The following is an 18,952-nucleotide window of genomic DNA, read 5'->3' as shown; positions in this document are numbered from 1 at the left end:
TAATATAGACAGTTTATGTTAAATGGGGTTTTTGTGAACAAATTGTTTTGTTGCAGTTTTTGGATAGTGACACTTTTGGGGTTATAAATCACGGCCCGTTCGCATAATAATAAAACAGGTTCCAGAGTATTTTGTTGTATGATTTTCATTACTTACTTTAACTTTAGAGAAATAACTTGATACTCCAATACACCCTTCCGAAGGTAAATGTCCACTACCCATATCAGTAGAAGTATGTCGTCATTGATTTCTTGTGTTTGATATCATGCCACCAAAATATTCTCTGGTTGCTTTTGTAGATAATTGCTTGAAAACAAATGGTGGCCAATATCCCACATCAACACCTTGTAATGTTACCCACCAGTTTCCAGTTGATTGGTCTTACAATATTGGGGCATTAATTAACTTCCCTTTCGAACACTTCTACAAAGAGGTTTTGTTATGTTTTTAATGAAAAAAATTTAGAGATATTCCAAGTTTACGACCATAAGTGTTACCACATCAACATGAGATTTTCCACATGAAGGATAAAAAACATCAATAAATCTAATCCTTTACCTGAAATATAAAAACATCAATAAATCTAATCATTTACCTGGAACATACTGAAGACTGCATCGTATTGGGTGCTATTAAAAACGAATGTTTCAAAGGATGCACCAAGGGAAACAACTGAAGATATCTGCACAAAAAATTTGCACTGGATATCAAAGCAACCTGTTTGGTCATAGTCAACCTAAAAGAACATATATTAGATTATTTGTATTTGTGCAAACAAATATTATTATAGCGGCGAATGTACGAAGCAATAACTATAGCAATCTAGATATATTTATTTTCAATTAAAGGATATTTCTTAAAACTACATAATTTACTATCCAACACAACTATAGGGAAAGAAACCAAACAAAGAATGGTCTGAAGAATCATGCGCGGATGGCAGTTAATCGGGAAATTTCTCAACAATAATTTGGGATCATACGATCCCATCTTCTTCAAACCAAATTTTATTAAATAACTCTATAGGTATGATATACCTTCGTTTAATTTTTTTTTTCTAGTAGAATATATGAATTTCATGCAGATACAAAAATTCATAAAAAATTACTTGAAATCAATATGTATAGAGTGATACTTAGTCTCTAAGCTACAAAGAACCTCGCCTCGATGTATGGTGAACCTAATTAAAAAAATATATCCAACATGTCATGACGAGTCACAAGATCTTCACAAATACTCTAAAATGTATTTTAAGTTCAACAAAATACTAGTTAAGGGTATTAGTTGAGTTTCATTATCCAAAAAAATACTAGTTAAACTTTACTAAAATTTTAAATACACCCATTAAGGCTGTTTTATGAGAAAAAAAAAGGATGTTTATATAGTTCTCCCTAATGAAATCGGCAACAATGAGAAAAAAAATGTTTTGGATCCATAACTTACTTGCCAACTGACCTCAATAGCTTCTGAGGCATCACGACTTGAAACCCAAATTTGTGATGCACTAAGTTCCTTTGTTTCGGTCATGGGTTTCCAAACATCTATCGTTTCTTGTACACCTTGAAAATCATCTCTGAAGCAAACAATTCGTAATGATTCTCAAGTTAAAAATACCACACATATATACGTGCTAAAAAGTTTAATGCATACATATACTCATCACTAAAATAAAATATATATATATATATATATATATATATATATACCTCTCTAGAGTTTGTAAATTCTTCATTTTTTGCTCCGTGTACATGATCATTATCTGCAATATATTTACATGGAAGCATTGGCTTTGAGTTATAACTATTTCTGGACCTTTTAATAGGGAGGAGTTTGGAGCCTCTACTTCATACGGGTACCTCCCTCCACGATTCGTTACAATACGGACAAAGTAGGGGTAGCCGTTGGGCTTACACCCATACGTGCTAGTTCTGATACCATATTAGAATATTGGGATCAAAATCAAAACCAATTGGAAATAAGTGGAGTGGCCCTAAGGATTATAAACCGCAGGATCTTAATTAGATAACCCATACAATGTGGGGCTAATGACCTCAACAATCTTTAGTCTTGATAATTTCTTAAGGCGTAGCTCATTACGGTTGTTATTCGAAACCTTTGTGAATTGGAAGAGCAAACTCGAAAACAAAGTGACGAATAAGTCACGACTAGGTCGCTCTTTTAAAAATGTTTTGTGGCTCTGCTTTAAGTTTTATGCAAGTAGTTCTTTCTTCGTCATGATGCCCTAAGATGAAACAACGAAGAAAAAAAAAACTCTCTTGAATCTCTCATGCACATAATGAGAGACCAAGTACTTTCACTCTTTTGATCTTGCTGAGAAAACTAGTCTCTTAGTTCTCAGGAAAACACCAGAAGAAAACTTACGTCTCTCATTTTTTAATGAAAACTTATTTCATATCCCAAAAATTAAAACGAAATTAATGGATAATAATTTTGGTTTATTGGTACCATAAAAATTCCGTTCAACGGTAATAAAACGGGAAAATGAATTATATACCAAAATTAGTATAATTAGTTACGTAGATAAAGGATTGAAAAATATTTCAAATATAGATTAAAACAATAAATATAATTTTTGAATTCAGAAGACCTCCTGAGACCCCCGAGGACCCTGTCGTGAACAAATATTAAATATATTTATATTTATATAACGCTTAAAAAATGAGGAAAAAAACTAGTAGCGCAAACATTTTTTTTTGAAGCATGAGAAAAAAAAAAACAAACCCAAATTTGTTACACGCGAGTATCATGTACCGATGTAGTCCTTTGATATTATTTGGTGGAGAAAATATGGGATTGTCTGGTCTCATATGTTTGTTGATAAGTTTTTTTTTCTTCCATCCGCACCATAGTTTGCGAGTTCATCTGGTGCTTGGTTCTCTTACCTATAGTGGTGTTGTATATCACATCGAGGAATTTGTTACATTGTTTGTTTTATTTCGGTGAACAACATTATATATCATGTATATGTAATGTAAGTGTATAGTATGTAAGCACTTAATTACGTGATTACACTTAAAATATCCAAACATTAATATCGATACCTCATAATCATTGTAGGAAGCCAAGATGATTTTGAGAAATTTACCCCAAACCTAGGTGAAGTATGTAAATAGAAAACATGATTCAGCAGTGGACTACATTGCTAATAAAGCAAGGATAAAATATGTCCAACATATGTCTACTCAATCGCAATAAAAAGTACAGATATCTAACAATCATTCCAATGTATTTGAAAAAAATGAAATTGTAAACCCCGGCTCTACTAATGGTGGCTTTGGTCAGTACCCGAAACCCCCATTCGTGTCCTCGGCCCATGGCCAAATTCCCACGTTTACACGCTTTGGCCCTGACCGTAAGCTAAATTGTCAAGTGTGCCGACTCCTTCAAAATTAACCCAAAGAACTACAAGTATTTTCATGCCTATTTTTTTTTTTTTTTGCCAATTTCGCAACATATCGGCATATATGTACAACAAATGCATATTCATTGGTCATAATCAATACCTATTACTCGAGATATATAATTCAGGGCTGCTGCACGGAGCTAAGTAGTTAACTACCAAATTGGCAAATTCCATGGAGATTATGAGTTCTCTTTATGAACCACTCTTTCAATCTTGAGGAATCCGGTTGCAACCTTGGTATATATTACCTCCGATTTTAGAAAAGAGTTGCTGTCATTTTTCCATGTCTATAAAAAAAAGTGATAGTAACTCTTTTCAGAAACTGTAGGGATATATATACTATATAATTGGTTGCTTAGCTCGTGTAAGTATAGTATTGTCGATAATATGATTTAGGATTCAATAAAAGAAGATGGCTAAAATGTACACGAAGACCTAATCTGATAAGCTAATAGTACGTAATCCAAATTCCTGTCCACTGATTTAAGCTAATAATATATCAGGAGACATGAAAATAATTTCAATAGTATAACATAACCTTTTTTGGATGTGGAAAAGCACATACAAAGAACCAAGAAGAGGGACTAATGGTAATGCATTGTCATTATCTAATCTTTAACTAATGGATCCCAGTAGGCAGGAAATTTCAGGATTATGCTTCCTTAGCTCTAGTTATCCGAATATCCTTCCAAACATTTTAGTGACGATGAGCATCTTATTTCCAGTTTGGACTTCGTAAGCAAAGCTTTTTATCTGGTGTAATGGGATACAAATAAGATGTTTGTTTGGATACCACTTATCGAACTATGTACGGGACTAAATACCACAAGTTAAACAATAATCTATTTGGGAAAATCTCCAAATTTCAGCTTTACTACACTAACCAAGCTAAACAAGAGAGTTCAGCATATCCGGGAAACAACTGCTCAAGTAGGCAGTAAGCCATGTCAAAAGGTAAATATATATATATTTGTTTTTGTTTCTTTGAATCGAGGTTGCTTGGAGTTACCAAATATTGTTAACGCATGTACTTTGAGAGATCTGGTTAGTTAAAAGAAAATGTGAGTACTCAATTTTTCATCATCCATCTTTGCTAGCTGCTGGCAGATGCGAAAGGGAGTCGTTCTTGTGGTCCAATGATGGGACTCTTTTTCTGCAATGAGAAAAAACGCATGTGGGCTTAAGTTGTCACGAGCAGTTATAACATAAAGCCGTTAGACATTACTAAAGGTCCATTTAGCTTTGGCTAGTTCCTAAAAGTTAACTGACAAAAATACACGAAAACACTGTCAAAATATGGTTCCAGCGCTCCAGGCAGGGCGGATCTATGCCCAGGTTTCCCCTGGCTTAAGCTAGGGTCAAAATTTCAAAAACCAATTTCCATTGAGCTGATAAAATGTTCCTTAAAATCAGGGTTAAGCCCGGGGTGGAAAAATGATGGGCTTGCTAAGCCCCTCCCAGACTAAATTCCTAGTTCCGCCGCTTCCAACACTAGTTGCTATACCGCCATTTTCCAACACCATTGAAAACCATGGCCTGGTGCTAAATTTATTGGTGGAGCTCTGTTATAAGCAACCTTATTGCACGGTTCTGGTCAGAGCACTTGTAGATGAAGTTACTACTAGTGTTATTCCATAAGTTACCAAAGTTGAAGCTCCATTGCCAATTTTCTAGTTTCAAAGCTACTGAATTTTCTAGTTTTGAGAGGAACATCATTTACTTTGCTTCTGATACACCTTGGAGCAATGGTGCAGTGATTGGCATACTAGGGTAAAAATGCAGCGAAGCCCAGTAAAAGTGCGGTCAGCTGTTCCTACTTCCTCTTATCATTTTTGCTTCTGGCTTGCAACAAATCACAAGGGTGAAACCAAATGTGCGGCGACTCATTAAGCAAATACAAAATTGATTAACAAAAACAGCTGCAAATATACAAGTGAAGAAAAACAAAAGAGAAGGTGCACCGCCAAATGATTGAACCACCAAAAGGCCCACATATTTATCATTATTCATTAGCCAACAACCATACCACCACCACCAATGATCAACCAAATCTCCCCTTAACCCTATCATTATTATTCAATTTGATTTTTATCATCTTCTAATTCATCATCATAAATATTCTTTTGAGAATTTACATCTCTCTCTAATATCTCTCCCTCTGATCACTTTTATGAAACCCTACTACAAATGAATGAATTTTTACTGTCTCTAATTCTCTCCGTTATGCCCCCCATTTCTCTCTATATATAATGTATTATATAAAAACTTTTCTTTCTCTCTTTTCTCTCTTATCTATACACCAAACCCTTCCTGCCCACATCAAAAAAAACAACTTATTTTTAGATTACAGCAGAGTAAGTCACACCGGGCATTATCACCCTCATCAACTTCCCTCTATAGCTTTAGACTTGAAGAGATATCCGAGTTTTTATCGGCTTTAACTTCAAACCCATGCTTTCTGGTGAGAGAAGCTCTGGAGAAATGCAAGATGGACTTAATGGACTCCTAGGGCTGCCAGTAAGCTGAGTTGGTCTGTATAGCCCATACCCCATGAAGAAATACTCCATTGGTATTAACATTGCATGTGGCTGTTCCTCTGTTACCATCGATCCACATGCTTGTACCTGTTATATTTAACCACATCAGTTTTTCCACATACTGTACACCCGAATAATCCTAACTCATACCAAGTACTCAAATCACGTAAGTTGGAGTTTGCTTTAGTTCATCCACAATTACGGTGCATGTGATTGCTGGAATTGATTGCTTGCAGTTCAACCAATCACATGGTGGGGTCCGTCTTTTGACCAAAATAAAATGTAACGTAGAAGAAGTTGGGTACGTGAATCAAGTGGCACTACCTATAAATGAAAAACTTTTAACATACCTCAACCAAGGCACTGTATCTTCTGTCGAGTTTTGAGGTCATGTCAATTGCCTCTGAGTGGAATGGAGAGTTCTCGCCCACAAAAATGAGTGTCCGACACTGTAACTTCTTTAGTCTATCGCTAATGTCATATCTCCTGCATATTGAGACCCATATTAGAACTTCCAATGCTTAATGTGTTCCAAGTGGATGCCTACGAGCATAACAAACTTGGCCGTATAAAGAATGGCGGCTTGAAAATCAAGCACTTACCCATTAATTGCTTCAAGAAATCGCAGTACATTGGTACTTTGCCTCTCATTTAGCAACTGCAGAAAAAAAAACACCATTATCAATGAACGGGTTAATTTATAATCTTTGGAGCAAAGAGAAAAGCAGATGGAGAACTCACACTTCTGCACGCTTGTACAATATCTGATTCCTGGACTTGTGAATTGCCACGAACTTCCTGTAGAAAATTGAACAGTTGAAAAACTCATCAATATATGATGAAACTCAGATGTGATAAGCATGAAAAGGAGACTACTATATAACAATAGAAAAACTAAGAAACCTACCAAGCTGAAGTAGCGCTGAAGCAAACAGTCCTTCACCACACTACACATCCCGTAAAAGTACAGGACATTTGACATAACCTACAACAGATAGTCAATTTGACTGTTAGACTATTGTGATTTTTATGTTTGTAATTTCAAAAAGATTACCACGGTGAATTGATGAACCAACCTTATTGTATAACCACTCTGTCCAAGAGGGTGCTTTGCATAATGGAGACACAAGTATCAAACCAATGACACGCTCCCTATACCTCGTCTGTCAGTTTAATCAAATCATTATGAAAGTTCAACATCAGTAAATCCTGCCTAAATTTTACAATAAGTTACACTGAATTTCAGATACAATCTAGCAGGTTGAAACATACAGCAAATAGCGTAAGGATGTATGCACCAGCTGTGACTCCCAAGCACATCACAGCACCTAAGCTGAAAAATGAAGAATTCAAGCCGTTAAAAAACAAAAAATGAAAGGCATACAAGCTGAATAAATTTACATTTACACATCAAAAGCAGCATTGTAAAAGGCATGTTTGTTAACGTTATAGTTTGGTGATGTGTATCAGCGTTCTTCGCAGACAGTAAATAGATGTGTGATGAGATTTAAGATATCCTTGTTAAAGGAAATGAAAAATACTTGACAACTTAATGCCACGATATGAAAGAAAATCCGAAAAGGATAGAATTACAATGAGAATTACCCAAAGTAGTCAAGAACCTCTGCAACCTGATCCGCCAAATCATCAACATTGGGCACAGGATCATCGGAAGGAATCGCACCAGCTCCTAACTGCAACAGCTCTTAAGGAAAGCGCCAGAAAAAAAATGATGTGAATAATTGTAAGGAATTGCATAGACAAAAGAAACATTTCATATGTAATCAACCAGTAAAGTGAAACATGAAAATTTTGACATAGAGTAAAATCTACACAGTGACTGACCTCATGCCCAGGAGGACTAATGTGGTAGATGCAGAAGTTGTGAAGCAGCAGCGAAGATGCTTCTGGGCAGAAAAACAATCCTTGGAAACATGACATATCTGGTAAAAGCAGTACATGTAAATGGTGGATCAGATAAGTAATTTGCTACATCATATCATGCACGCCGAATGTCCAAAGACATTTAGCAAACACATTCAGAGCTAGTTATGCCATGTAAGCCACTAAAATCAGAACTCCACTTACGATTTAGAGCAATATCAGGGTAGGTAATAAGTGCCGGCTTGTCCTGATCACCAAACACAGAAACAGATACTGACCCACGGCTAGTCTGTACGAGATGCTCCTGAAAACAAACAACACTCATAATATCAATATCATACGCCGAAAGATCGATTTGTTCAAGCTTCAAATTTTCAGTCATCAGTATTCATAACCAAGTCTACAAAGCAAGGTTGCAGATCACACAAAAAGTTATTCTTTCCTAACAAATTAGGCTAAGAATTTGGAATCTCAAAACCGGAAACTGTACACTAATTCTAACAAGAATCAGTGTTGCCCCATCAAAAAAATCTACCAAATCAAAAATTGCCAATAGAAGTAAGAATCCCTTTCCAGTAACCTAGTCTAGCTTTTGCTTAAAACAAAATCTTAGCTCAAATAATACGAAAAATCGGCAATCAACAACAATCATAGTAAATGGAATTCAGCAACAAACTACCTGTTATACAACTAATTGCAAGAAGGCTCTTTTTCAATGATAAAGCAAAATGATTACCTTTTTAAAAAGTAATCTCTCCGATAAAAGGAAGAAACAAGAAAAGAATTCATTTTTTTATCAAAAAAATGAAGAAATTGACTGTCAATTTGTTTTTTTTAATAAAGACTGTGATTAATCATTGGATTATCCTATTTCCAGTTGATGAGTATCCAATGTGAACACAGAAAAAAAAAGTTTGATTACACCAAATTAAGAAAGAACACAGAACAAAAAATCAAAATTAGAAGAAACCCAGTACTAATAATTCCTTTAAAAAGAGGAATTTAATAGCAAAAATCAAACCCCAATACTAATAATTTCTTAAAAGTCAGAATTTAATGGCATTCAGTACACAGAAAAAAATTTAACAATAAATGTGGTTAAAGATAAAGGGGGGGAAAGCTGAGTAATCTCTAATGGAAAAATCTTTAATACAAAAATAAATGCTGTTAAAAAAAAAAGATTGGATTTTTTTTAACAAAATCTGAAATGCAAAGCTAAAAATCCAATTAGAAGATAACCCAGAAGGAAAAACAAGATCCCATTAATGGAAACCCTGAACAGATTGCATAAAAAAACATCAAAACAAAAGAAATTCCATTAGTGATTCTTCAATAAGTAAATGAATAAATGAGGTACCTTTCCACCAAGAGAGATAGTTTCCATATCAACAGAAACGGAATCGCTTGACTCTCCCATCCCTTCGGCTTTCTTTCAGTTTCCTAGAGAAAGCCCAAAACTCACTCCTTGTCCCTCTCCTTCTCCTTCTCTTTCTCTCCCAAAATCTGTATTTGGTGTTGCAGGAATTTTGGTTTGAAATGGCTTATAAACCAAGCGATTCTTCCTCTTTCTCTCTTTTTTATTTTATTTTGATTTTTGTTTCTCTCTCTGTAAAAATAAAATAAAAATGTCAAACAGAGAGACACACGGGGATTTTAACTTCCCCACCGACGCTTTCTGTGGGATAGAAGACAGCTGCCTTTGCCCAGCTTTGGGGGGGACTCTTATCCTACTCACAACAGTAAACAGATTTTTCAACTGAATGCATTGCATATGAATCAGCTTTTTAACCATGGTTAGTTAAGGACCGACACTTGCTCACTGTTTGGGTTTTATTAAGATTTGAGTCTGACTAGGTGTCTGATTCACCCGAGTTAGATATCAGATCGTTTGTTTTTATTTATTTGTCTGAGTCTGATTCGAGGTCAGATTCTGCTTATATTTCTGACATGGACATATCTGATTTAGGTACCGAGTTATACTTGTCTTGTTAGGGGCACATATCGGATGAGATTCAACATTTTTCCACGACTATACTGTTTAATGCTATTTGAGTCGAATATAATTAATCAAATTAAGATGCGATAAGTCATATTCAGATTCTGACATGATAAGTCAACCACTAAGTTGAACCAAAATAAAGCAAATATCCGGTTAAAATGGGTTAACTTGTTCATGAATTTGCTATTATATCAACAAATATCTATTATACGGCTGTGATAAAACATACTCTATTAAAAAATTGAAGGATGAGAAAATTATTAAAATTAGAGACGTAACTTGAATTTTTTGATAGCGTAACACAGTGGTCCTTAGACTACATCCAAACTCCTTCAAATTAGAATTGGTTTAGCAGTTACAAGGTTTGAAGCCCTACCTTTGCAGTCGAAGGAGCATGAGTATGTGATGGTTCTCGTAATAACTAGAATTTCTCTTGTACTTCATAATTGTCAATTGGGATACTGCTAGTCTTCGATGATGAAAAATGCAGGTGCAGAATATACTTTGTATATTCAGTGAATAATTTGTTTAGAAAAGTAAGCCAATTTTAAGAGATCACCGAATTTTAAATAGCGCACTAAAACTGATGACAGTTGCTATGAATAACGTCATGTTTATTTAAATCTTAATTGGGATCAGACACGGTTTAAGTCAGATCATTTGGTATTTCATTGTTTTTGGATAACTGACTCGACTCATAACTCAGAGTACGAAATATTTGATTCAGGTGTCATTTTATACCCAATTAACTAGGCACAACGGATTAAATAAAAAGGTTCTAACCATGTTTTTAAGTATTTTTTTTGGCCAGATTCAAATATAATGAGTCACACTCTTATAAACAACCTGTAAGACTGGGTGCCTCTAATTGGTATGGAAAATAGTATTTATACATTGGGTATGCAATCATTGATGGGGGCGTTTTATGACGAGGACAAATCATGTCTTGACATGTGTTCTTCAATTAATTGTTTTAACAAATTCTGTTACCAAAAATATAAAGGATAAAATATCATCAATTAAGATAACGAGTACTTTTACCAAAAATACACTTTTTTTATATATTTGGAAACAAAATTTGATAGAATCAATTTATACCAAAGACACGTGTCAAGACATGATTTATCCCGTACTCTCATCAAAAAACGTCCCCATCAAATATTTTTCCATCTAACAGTTGGGGTCACTACGCTAAGCCAAAGGCTGTTATTACAATGTCGTAATGAAGTCTTTGATGTGTTGTGCAACAATATGCATATGGAGACTTGATTTCATCGTTTTCCAATGCAATTCACTGTTTTAACCATGGATACATGAAATCACCTTATAAAAAGCATTCCATGAAATTATTTGATATGATCCGTGATAAAGCCGCAGATTAATCCAGGGACAACATGTTTATACTTTATACCCACCAAAAAACAAAAGAAAAAAACCAGTACAATGTGATAAATATATTCTTAGATTTGAAAAATACGATTCTGTGGTGTCATGTATAATGTCGCACAATACTACAAATGTCTACACTGCTTGATTGAAAAAAGTCAGCGACACAAACTGAGCCAAACTTCACTGTTTCAAAGACTTTCGCTAGCTGGTAATGCTTCTCAATCTAACCACATGGTGTGGACGATACGGCATGGACTCTTCTTCTGATGATGAGGATGATGAGTTGATCACACGGTTCAAACACTCATGATTAGCGCATACATTTAGTCATGCACGGCATGGAAATGGGAAACAAACACACAGTTAAATCACGCGCGTTGTACGTGATGGCGGTGACGACGGGTCCGAAGAGATGACCGACCCGTAACCAATACCCGCACCAGCTGATATATATTCAGCATATGGACCGCATGTAATATAATGGTGACCGACCGACTACAATAATATGGAATAGTAAACTTTCATGAGAATGGATGAATGAATATCATCTTAAAATGACATGGATAATGATACCAAAGGACGATGACAGTCGTTTACTACTGATTTTGGACATAAAGTCTGGTAGTTGACGTAGTATAAATTTTATTAATACTTTGGGTGAGATGAGCATGAAGCCATGAAGTGAAGTTTCATTTTCTTCAATGTCTTTTCGCTCGTTTGGCCAGTCATGCTGTTGTCTACGCTTCACTATCGTAAAAGGGTGGAAGTGCTTTGGGGTTCAACGGTTGGGATATTTGTTGCTTTTACAAGCTTAATGCTCTGTGTAGTCAATTAATTTGATCCGTAAAAAAAAACAGGGCTCACTAGTTTCGAACTCATATCACTTTTACACCACATCAATTTTTCTAAAGGAGTTCTTATTCATGCCTACTGTTTAAGGGGTTTTTTCTTTCTTTTATCGGTCAAGTAGAAAATTCATTGCAAAGAGGCACTTAAGAGGGGTGCACTGTTCAAAAGAGTTCGTATTTATGTCTACTGTCCTAGAGATATAAAAGAAAAATAAACTCATCATTTTACAATTTGTGTGCAAAACACTCAAATGTTTTTTAATTCCAGGTCGAACAAGTGTATGATTTTTCGGAAAATGGGTCATTTGTCCAAATATTTTTAAATCACGGTTCAAATGGACGAGTAAAAAATAGTTTGGGTGAAACGGCCAAAAAAATAATAATAAGAAACTGGTTTCATCCTAACTTAAATTTAGAAAATAGCAAGGATAAAACTGGATACATCCTGTGTAAATTAAAAATAAGAAAAAATATTTGAAAATGGGCACGATGAAACTGGTTACATCCTGCCTATTTTTACATTTTTGTCCATTTAAACAGTATCAAAATCTAACTGTCCATTTCACTCAGAAATTGTTGATTTTGGTCTTTTTAACCAATTTTGTGATGATTTTTATATAGCAGTGTGTATATAATGTATCGTCAACATTGCCTTTCGTCGTTGCAATTGGGTTATTGCGATTACGAGATGGATGTCTAATCGTCTAGGCGATAGAAGTTGCGGGTCACGTTGGATTGCATACCTCTAAATTTTAGTAGGTAGTTGTTATAGGTTTATCAAATGACCCTTCGTTGCTAACCGTTTTTCTTCGTGGCTAGTAATTAACTAGACGACCCACTTGCTTCATACAGCTTTATCACGTAGGGGTGGAGGCTAGCTAGACTTGAACACTAGCACATATAGGAATATAGGATTTAGGGTTAAGGTGAGCCATCTGTTTGTCAAAAGAGATGTAGATAGAAACATGCATGAAATGGTGAGACAGTCTATAGTGGACTATCATGAATGGATGAATTAGGACCTCAACATTTGTTAATGCTCTTGGTTGGTAGACAGTCCAAATATCAACTTATGTATATTATCCTTTTGTGATTAGCGTCATCTTGTGTGTTATGACCTGTTCCATTTTAAGCAAATGAAATGATTAATGGACTCTAAAATTGGCTTTGCTTGGCTCATAATCTGTCAAAACATAATAGGAATGATTGTTTAGTTTAATTGGCCGGTTAGAATGATGACGAATACATTGACACCGGCTAGTGTCATAGCTGTTGTTGTTAAGAATGCAACGCACAAGTTTAATCAGATTAAATTAAAGAAAACCAAAATAAAATTCTAAGAGGAAGGAAGGATTCGTCCACACCCATTCGTTCGACGATCTGTGAGGGTTTGGATTCGAACAATTTTTCTTTTTTTTTATGAACAATTTCCACGCTCCAATATATGGGATTGAATATTGAATAAATGGTATTCATTTATTCAGTGGTATCCATCAACTTCATTAAGGAGAAAGTCAGGGGTTCAATCCCCGCCATAAAGATTTGTAATAGATTAGTTGTATAATGGGTTTGGTGGTGTTGGGTTTGATAATAAGACCAGTTCAACTGCATGGGTTCAAGTATGCGCTTGAGTCCGGTTTTCGCGTATAAAAAAAAAAGAAAAAAAAATCGTATTAATACATGTGCCTATTGCCTATATCTTTCGATGGAAGCATAATTTCACGTTCTATCGTAATTAAAATCATAACTCTTTCCTTAGTTGCAATATAAGCAATCATATATATAATTATGTTTTTGCTAGTATTTTCTAAAATGATAAGAGTATGTGTTTCTCACGTAGTTGCAAAAAATCCAAAAGAACTCCTTCATTCGTGTTTTGTGAAGTGTAACGCAAATGGACAAGGAGGAGGAGGTGGTAATGCAAATTAGCAAAATCTTACTAGAAAGATTCATATGGGCACGAGCACGACCACGATTGAAATGCCCGGAAATATAATCTGCACTGCAGTTTGACCAGTGAAATTCCATGTGTCACACATTTTTCTTCTGCAAGCAATTGGATGAGTCATTTGTCTAACTCTGACCAAGAAAGTTCTTAATTAAGGAAGGACATATTTATTTTTTTCCTGTCAGAAGTTGGTAGAGAGACCACAGAGATTCTTCTGCCGTGTTTGATTTGCTTGCTTAACCAAAAAAAAACAACTAAGAGAACGATAAAAAGACCACGTTTCTTTGGAAATTTATATTGGATGGAATCTCGTAATAACTACAAAAGGAGAATACCACTTATTTTTTTTCCTATTTGGGGTTTGATGTAATTTTTAAGTTTATTCTGCGATCATAAATAATTTCTCATGATTGTTATCTTTACCTAACGTAACCCTTAGATGCTACTCAAGTTTGAGTTGCTAACATATTCACATACAGCAAGAAGGTTGTTGTTAGCATGATAGCATCTCTCGGAGTTAAGTGCCTGCGTTTGATACTTCTCAAATCCCATGCAATACCGCAGGTCCGCAACGGACTGACATGCTCTAATTGTTCAATGTTAAGATTGGTTTCGGTATTCGTTCAGCTTGTATATAAGCAAATCCATGAATTCCAAATGTGATGTGCTCGACAATAATGCACCCCGTTCAAAATAAGACGGTGATTGTAATACTCCGATTTCGGCAGTAGTTAGCCGATGGAATGGAATATAAGTAATGGTCTGTCCTTTAGTAACACCGAGACCTTTTCAGCACAATTGGTTCCAGAGTTGATAGAAAACTCTGCAGTTAAGCGTGCTCGAGCTGGAGCAATCCAGGGATGGGTGACCATTCGGGAAGTTTCTACTGGATTACCGCAACGATGCCCGAAAGAAATCATCTCAAAAGTTTTAGCGGAACGCTTGAGGGTATATTTTCCAACCCTAATCTCATCCTCCCAATCTAGTTTTATTAAAGGAAGACAAATTCTTGATGGAGTGTTGATCGCGGATGAGGATTCTAGACTTCGCCAAAAGTAACCGGGGTTGGTTTGTAAGAGATTTTGAAAAAGGATTTTAATAATATGAATTGGAATTTTCAAAATGAAGTCTTATTCAAGATGGGTTTTGGTGGTATATGGAGAGCTTGGATTAGAAATTGCCTAACTTTCTCAAAGTTTTTGGTTCTTGTTAATGGAGCATCCATGGTTACTTTGGTATTGAAAAGGGAATACTCCTAATCTAGTTTTATTAAAGGAAGACAAATTCTTGATGGAGTGTTGATCGCGAATGAGGATTCTAGACTTCGCCAAAAGTAACCGGGGTTGGTTTGTAAGATAGATTTTGAAAAGAGATTTTAATAATATGAATTAGAATTTTCAAAATGAAGTCTTATTCAAGATGGGTTTTGGTGGTATATGGAAAGCTTGGATTAGAAATGGACTAACTTTCTCAAAGTTTTCGGTTCTTGTTAATGGATCGTCTCATGGTTACTTTGGTATATTGAAAAGGGAATTCGTCAAGGTAACCCACTTTCTCCATTTCTTTTTACTATAGTTGGTGAAGTCTTAAGTTGTATATTGAGCAAAGATCAAGAACTTGATCAAATCTCGAGTGTCTCAGTGAAGGAAGGGGAACAAAACTAAATCACTTGTAATTGTAATTTGCCGATGACACTATCATTTTTCTTGCTGCTAACTGAGAACAAGTTGATGCATTACCCTACTTACTTCATTGTTTCGAGTTAACTTCGGGTTTTAAGATAAATTTCTTGAAGACTAGTTTATTTGGGGTTGCGTTTGAGGACAATGAGGAGGGAATTGAAGACTATGCTGACATGTTAGGATGCAAGAATGCCACATTTCCTAGTGTCTATCTCGGTCTTCCCTTGGACGACAAGGTGGGATAAGCGCAAAAATGAGAAAAAAATCTTGAAACTTGTAAAAAAAGAGTTGCTTATGGGAACGGGAAACACTTTATAGAGGAGGTAAGTTAACTCTCATCAAAAGTGTTTTGGCTAGCCTACCAATTTATTATCTCTCCATTTTTCTTTCCCCTTGCTCCATAACTAAGAAAATTGATAAAGTTGTGAGAGATTTTTTATGGGATGATGATTCTAACAAGAAAAGAACTCATAATGTTAAATGGACAATGGTTTCAAAACCAAAAGAGAAAGGTGGTCTAGGTATTAGAAGGACGAAGCAAGTGAATTCGGCTTTGTTAAAGAAATGATGGTGGCGTTTTGGCATAAAGAGAAATGCATTTTGGAGAAAGATTATGGTCGAAAAATTTGGTGAAACATCTACTGGTTGGGAAACTCTCCAACCCAAAGGATCAAAAGGTGGTAGTTTGTGATTTAATATTTACAAAGAGTTAGAAGATTTCAATAAAAATATAAGATTCAAAATTGGTGGGGGAAACGAAACTGGATTTTGGGAGCATGTTTGGCTTGGTGATGGAAAATTGTGTGATATGTTTCCTTTAGCATTTAGAGCTTCAATGACGAAAGAGTTTGTGGTGGCTAACATGTATGAATTTAGGGAAGGTGGTATAAGATGAAAATTTATGAGTAGACAAATATATTCACATAATATCTCAAGTGAAGTATTAGCTATATTCAATATCTATTCAAGAAGGTGTTATGGATACCCGAATATGGGTTGGAAGTGATCATGGTCAATATTCGATTAAGGGTGGAATTAGAAATGAAGGGGATCAAGGTGATCCGAATTTTCCAACCAATATTTTTTGGAACCGTGAATACCCTCATAAAACAATTTATTCTTTGGCTTTTTTCTCATGATCGGATACTGACGGCGAATAAACTTTTAACAAGAGGTATGGATGTCTCTAGTGAATGTTGTGAAGAAGATAATGAAATGAGCTCACACTTGTTGTTTGAGTGTTGGAGAATCCAGAGATTATGGGATTACTTTGTTGAGGATGCCACTTTCGTTGGGCATATGATCCTAGTGTATCTACATATATAAAGGCTTGGAAGTTTAATTGGGGAGATAAAAGACTTAGTCAAATATGGAATAACATCTCGGTTGCTATATGGTGTGCATATAGAAAGAGTGAAATGCAAGAATATTTGATAAAAAAAATAAAACTTTTGTGAGCCTCATTAGAGATATCAAATTACAAGCGTTCTTTTAGGAGGAATCGAACCTTAAGATGTTCGAGCTTATGGCAAATATGGTGAATCCCTTTCGGCTCCCTTTTTTCCTTTTTTTCGGGTTGTTATTATTGGGTTGAGGTACCCCTATTAAGTGTCTCTTTTTCAATGAATTTTCTACTTGACCGATCAAAAAAAAATTGTTTATAAATGTAGATATAGTTAATTAGAGCTCTAGGAAAACTAGACCAACTACAAAAAGCACAAGTAAAACAAATAGCAAAACCGTTGCCCCGATCAAGATGGTTTCCATCTAAAAAGGATCCAAATTACATATCAGTAAATAAATAAAAATTGGCGTGTCAGCATGGTAGTCCTTATACCAGGTAAAGATTAGAGCCTTGATTTTACAGCTCAAAGTTGGTAGTCCTTACATCAGGTAAATATTACAGCCTTGATTTTACAACTCAAAGTGAACGCCAAATTCGGCTTATTGGAAAACATACAATTGCTCTTTTCCTTCCAAATACTCCATAAAGTTGCTAGTAATATGAATATCCAAATCACACCCTCAAACCTATAAAATTTAACATGATGCCAACAAAAATTCAATAGTGAAATTGATAATGGTAAAGTCCATGACCAAATTATCTACTTGTGGAATCATTTGCGCCCATACTTGAACCGAGTAGGGGCACCGAGATGAGATATGTCTCCGATGTACAAGTACTAAAACTCACAAAGCGCGTACACTTGAATACTCTACTAACCAAGTTGTCACGGATGCCTAACTTTAAGAACATCGCATGCCACATCGTGAAACTGATTTTCATGAACCAAACAAAATCTTCTGTGAAAGGTTTGAGTGAAGCATACTTGTCGGAACCCAAAAGATGGTGAACAATGTCTGAGCAAGTTAAAGACAGATAAAAGTCCTGTCGAGGATCGCAACGAAATTGACATGCAAATCATTCGTCTGACTTGGTAATATGGGCGAAAGACTAATCGAACCATTCAGAAGCTTGTTTCCTTCTAAGTTTCCTCAGGATAGTTGAAGCCTTCAGGAGAGAGTTCAATCTGGTAGAGTCAATGATTAGGGACATCGGGGATGCAACTCCATTGACCTATTCTCAAACTTTAGATAGATAGGACGGCGCGGCTGTTCTATTGAGTTGTGCCAGGGAATCGAGAGTTCAAAGTGGGTCATTTTTGGTTAGAATAACTGGATATGTGGATAATAGAAAGTCGGGTTATGGTGTCCAACTGCACGCTAACCTAGAACCCGAAGGGGGTTGGTCGAGTAAGACATCACGACCGTGGTCATGGAATTCAAAATTTTCTAATCAACTACCCTCAAAAATGGACAGAGATGAAGCATGTAACCTATACCCATTCGTCGGGGAAATAATTAGGCTCCAATGAGTAGGAGAGCACGGCGGTGGGTGCGAAAAAAATCACGTGTATGGCACTTGCACAAGTGCTAGTTAATCATAAAAGAGGAGGGAGCTCATTACCGAAGGTATAACATCACGCAAACTTCGAAATAGAATCTGGTTAAAATTCCTGAAACGGTACGTGGCTGCTGAAGGAAATGTTAAATATTATGAAGACGTTGTACGAGCTTCAAAAAGAGTTATGTTTTCTGTTTAACGTCCTGTCCTCCTTAGAAACGGCTCAGTCGGATGTATGGTCCAACGTTATGAAGAGTACCACACATCATGTGGTGTCCGGTACACCCTCAAAGACCTTTGAAAATCCAAAAGACCGAGTGTCATCCACGCCCAGCT

The 18,952-nt window shown here is 35.7% G+C and overlaps 1 protein-coding gene across 1 annotated transcript; it reads right to left on the bottom strand.

The window, feature by feature from the left end:
- Positions 1–5,392: 5,392 nt before the first annotated feature.
- On the bottom strand, positions 5,393–9,485 carry LOC113348000 (protein NDL2-like). Its single transcript, XM_026591689.1, has 11 exons — positions 9,203–9,485; positions 8,050–8,149; positions 7,807–7,904; positions 7,567–7,655; positions 7,234–7,294; positions 7,038–7,124; positions 6,869–6,946; positions 6,703–6,759; positions 6,564–6,619; positions 6,312–6,447; positions 5,393–6,048 (listed from the first exon to the last, which is right to left on the bottom strand). Exons 1-11 carry the CDS (start codon positions 9,260–9,262, stop codon positions 5,827–5,829), a joined length of 1,044 nt encoding a protein of 347 aa, XP_026447474.1. The 5' UTR covers positions 9,263–9,485; the 3' UTR covers positions 5,393–5,826.
- Between the last annotated feature and the right edge of the window lie 9,467 nt (positions 9,486–18,952).

Source organism: Papaver somniferum, chromosome 2, assembly GCF_003573695.1.
Source record: "Papaver somniferum cultivar HN1 chromosome 2, ASM357369v1, whole genome shotgun sequence".
Taxonomy (NCBI): domain Eukaryota; kingdom Viridiplantae; phylum Streptophyta; class Magnoliopsida; order Ranunculales; family Papaveraceae; genus Papaver; species Papaver somniferum.
This window is presented reverse-complemented; position numbering and strand designations above follow the sequence as displayed.

What these genes read in the sequence shown, in the direction of transcription:
- LOC113348000 (XM_026591689.1), bottom strand. Translation starts at nt 9,262, where the DNA reads ATGGGAGAGTCAAGCGATTCCGTTTCTGTTGATATGGAAACTATCTCT. An exon ending in TTAGTCCTCCTGGGCATGAG is followed by an intron (nt 7,656 to 7,806) that starts GTCAGTCACTGT and finishes GAGCTGTTGCAG; the next exon opens with TTAGGAGCTGGTGCGATTCC. An exon ending in GATACAGTGCCTTGGTTGAG is followed by an intron (nt 6,049 to 6,311) that starts GTATGTTAAAAG and finishes TAAATATAACAG; the next exon opens with GTACAAGCATGTGGATCGAT.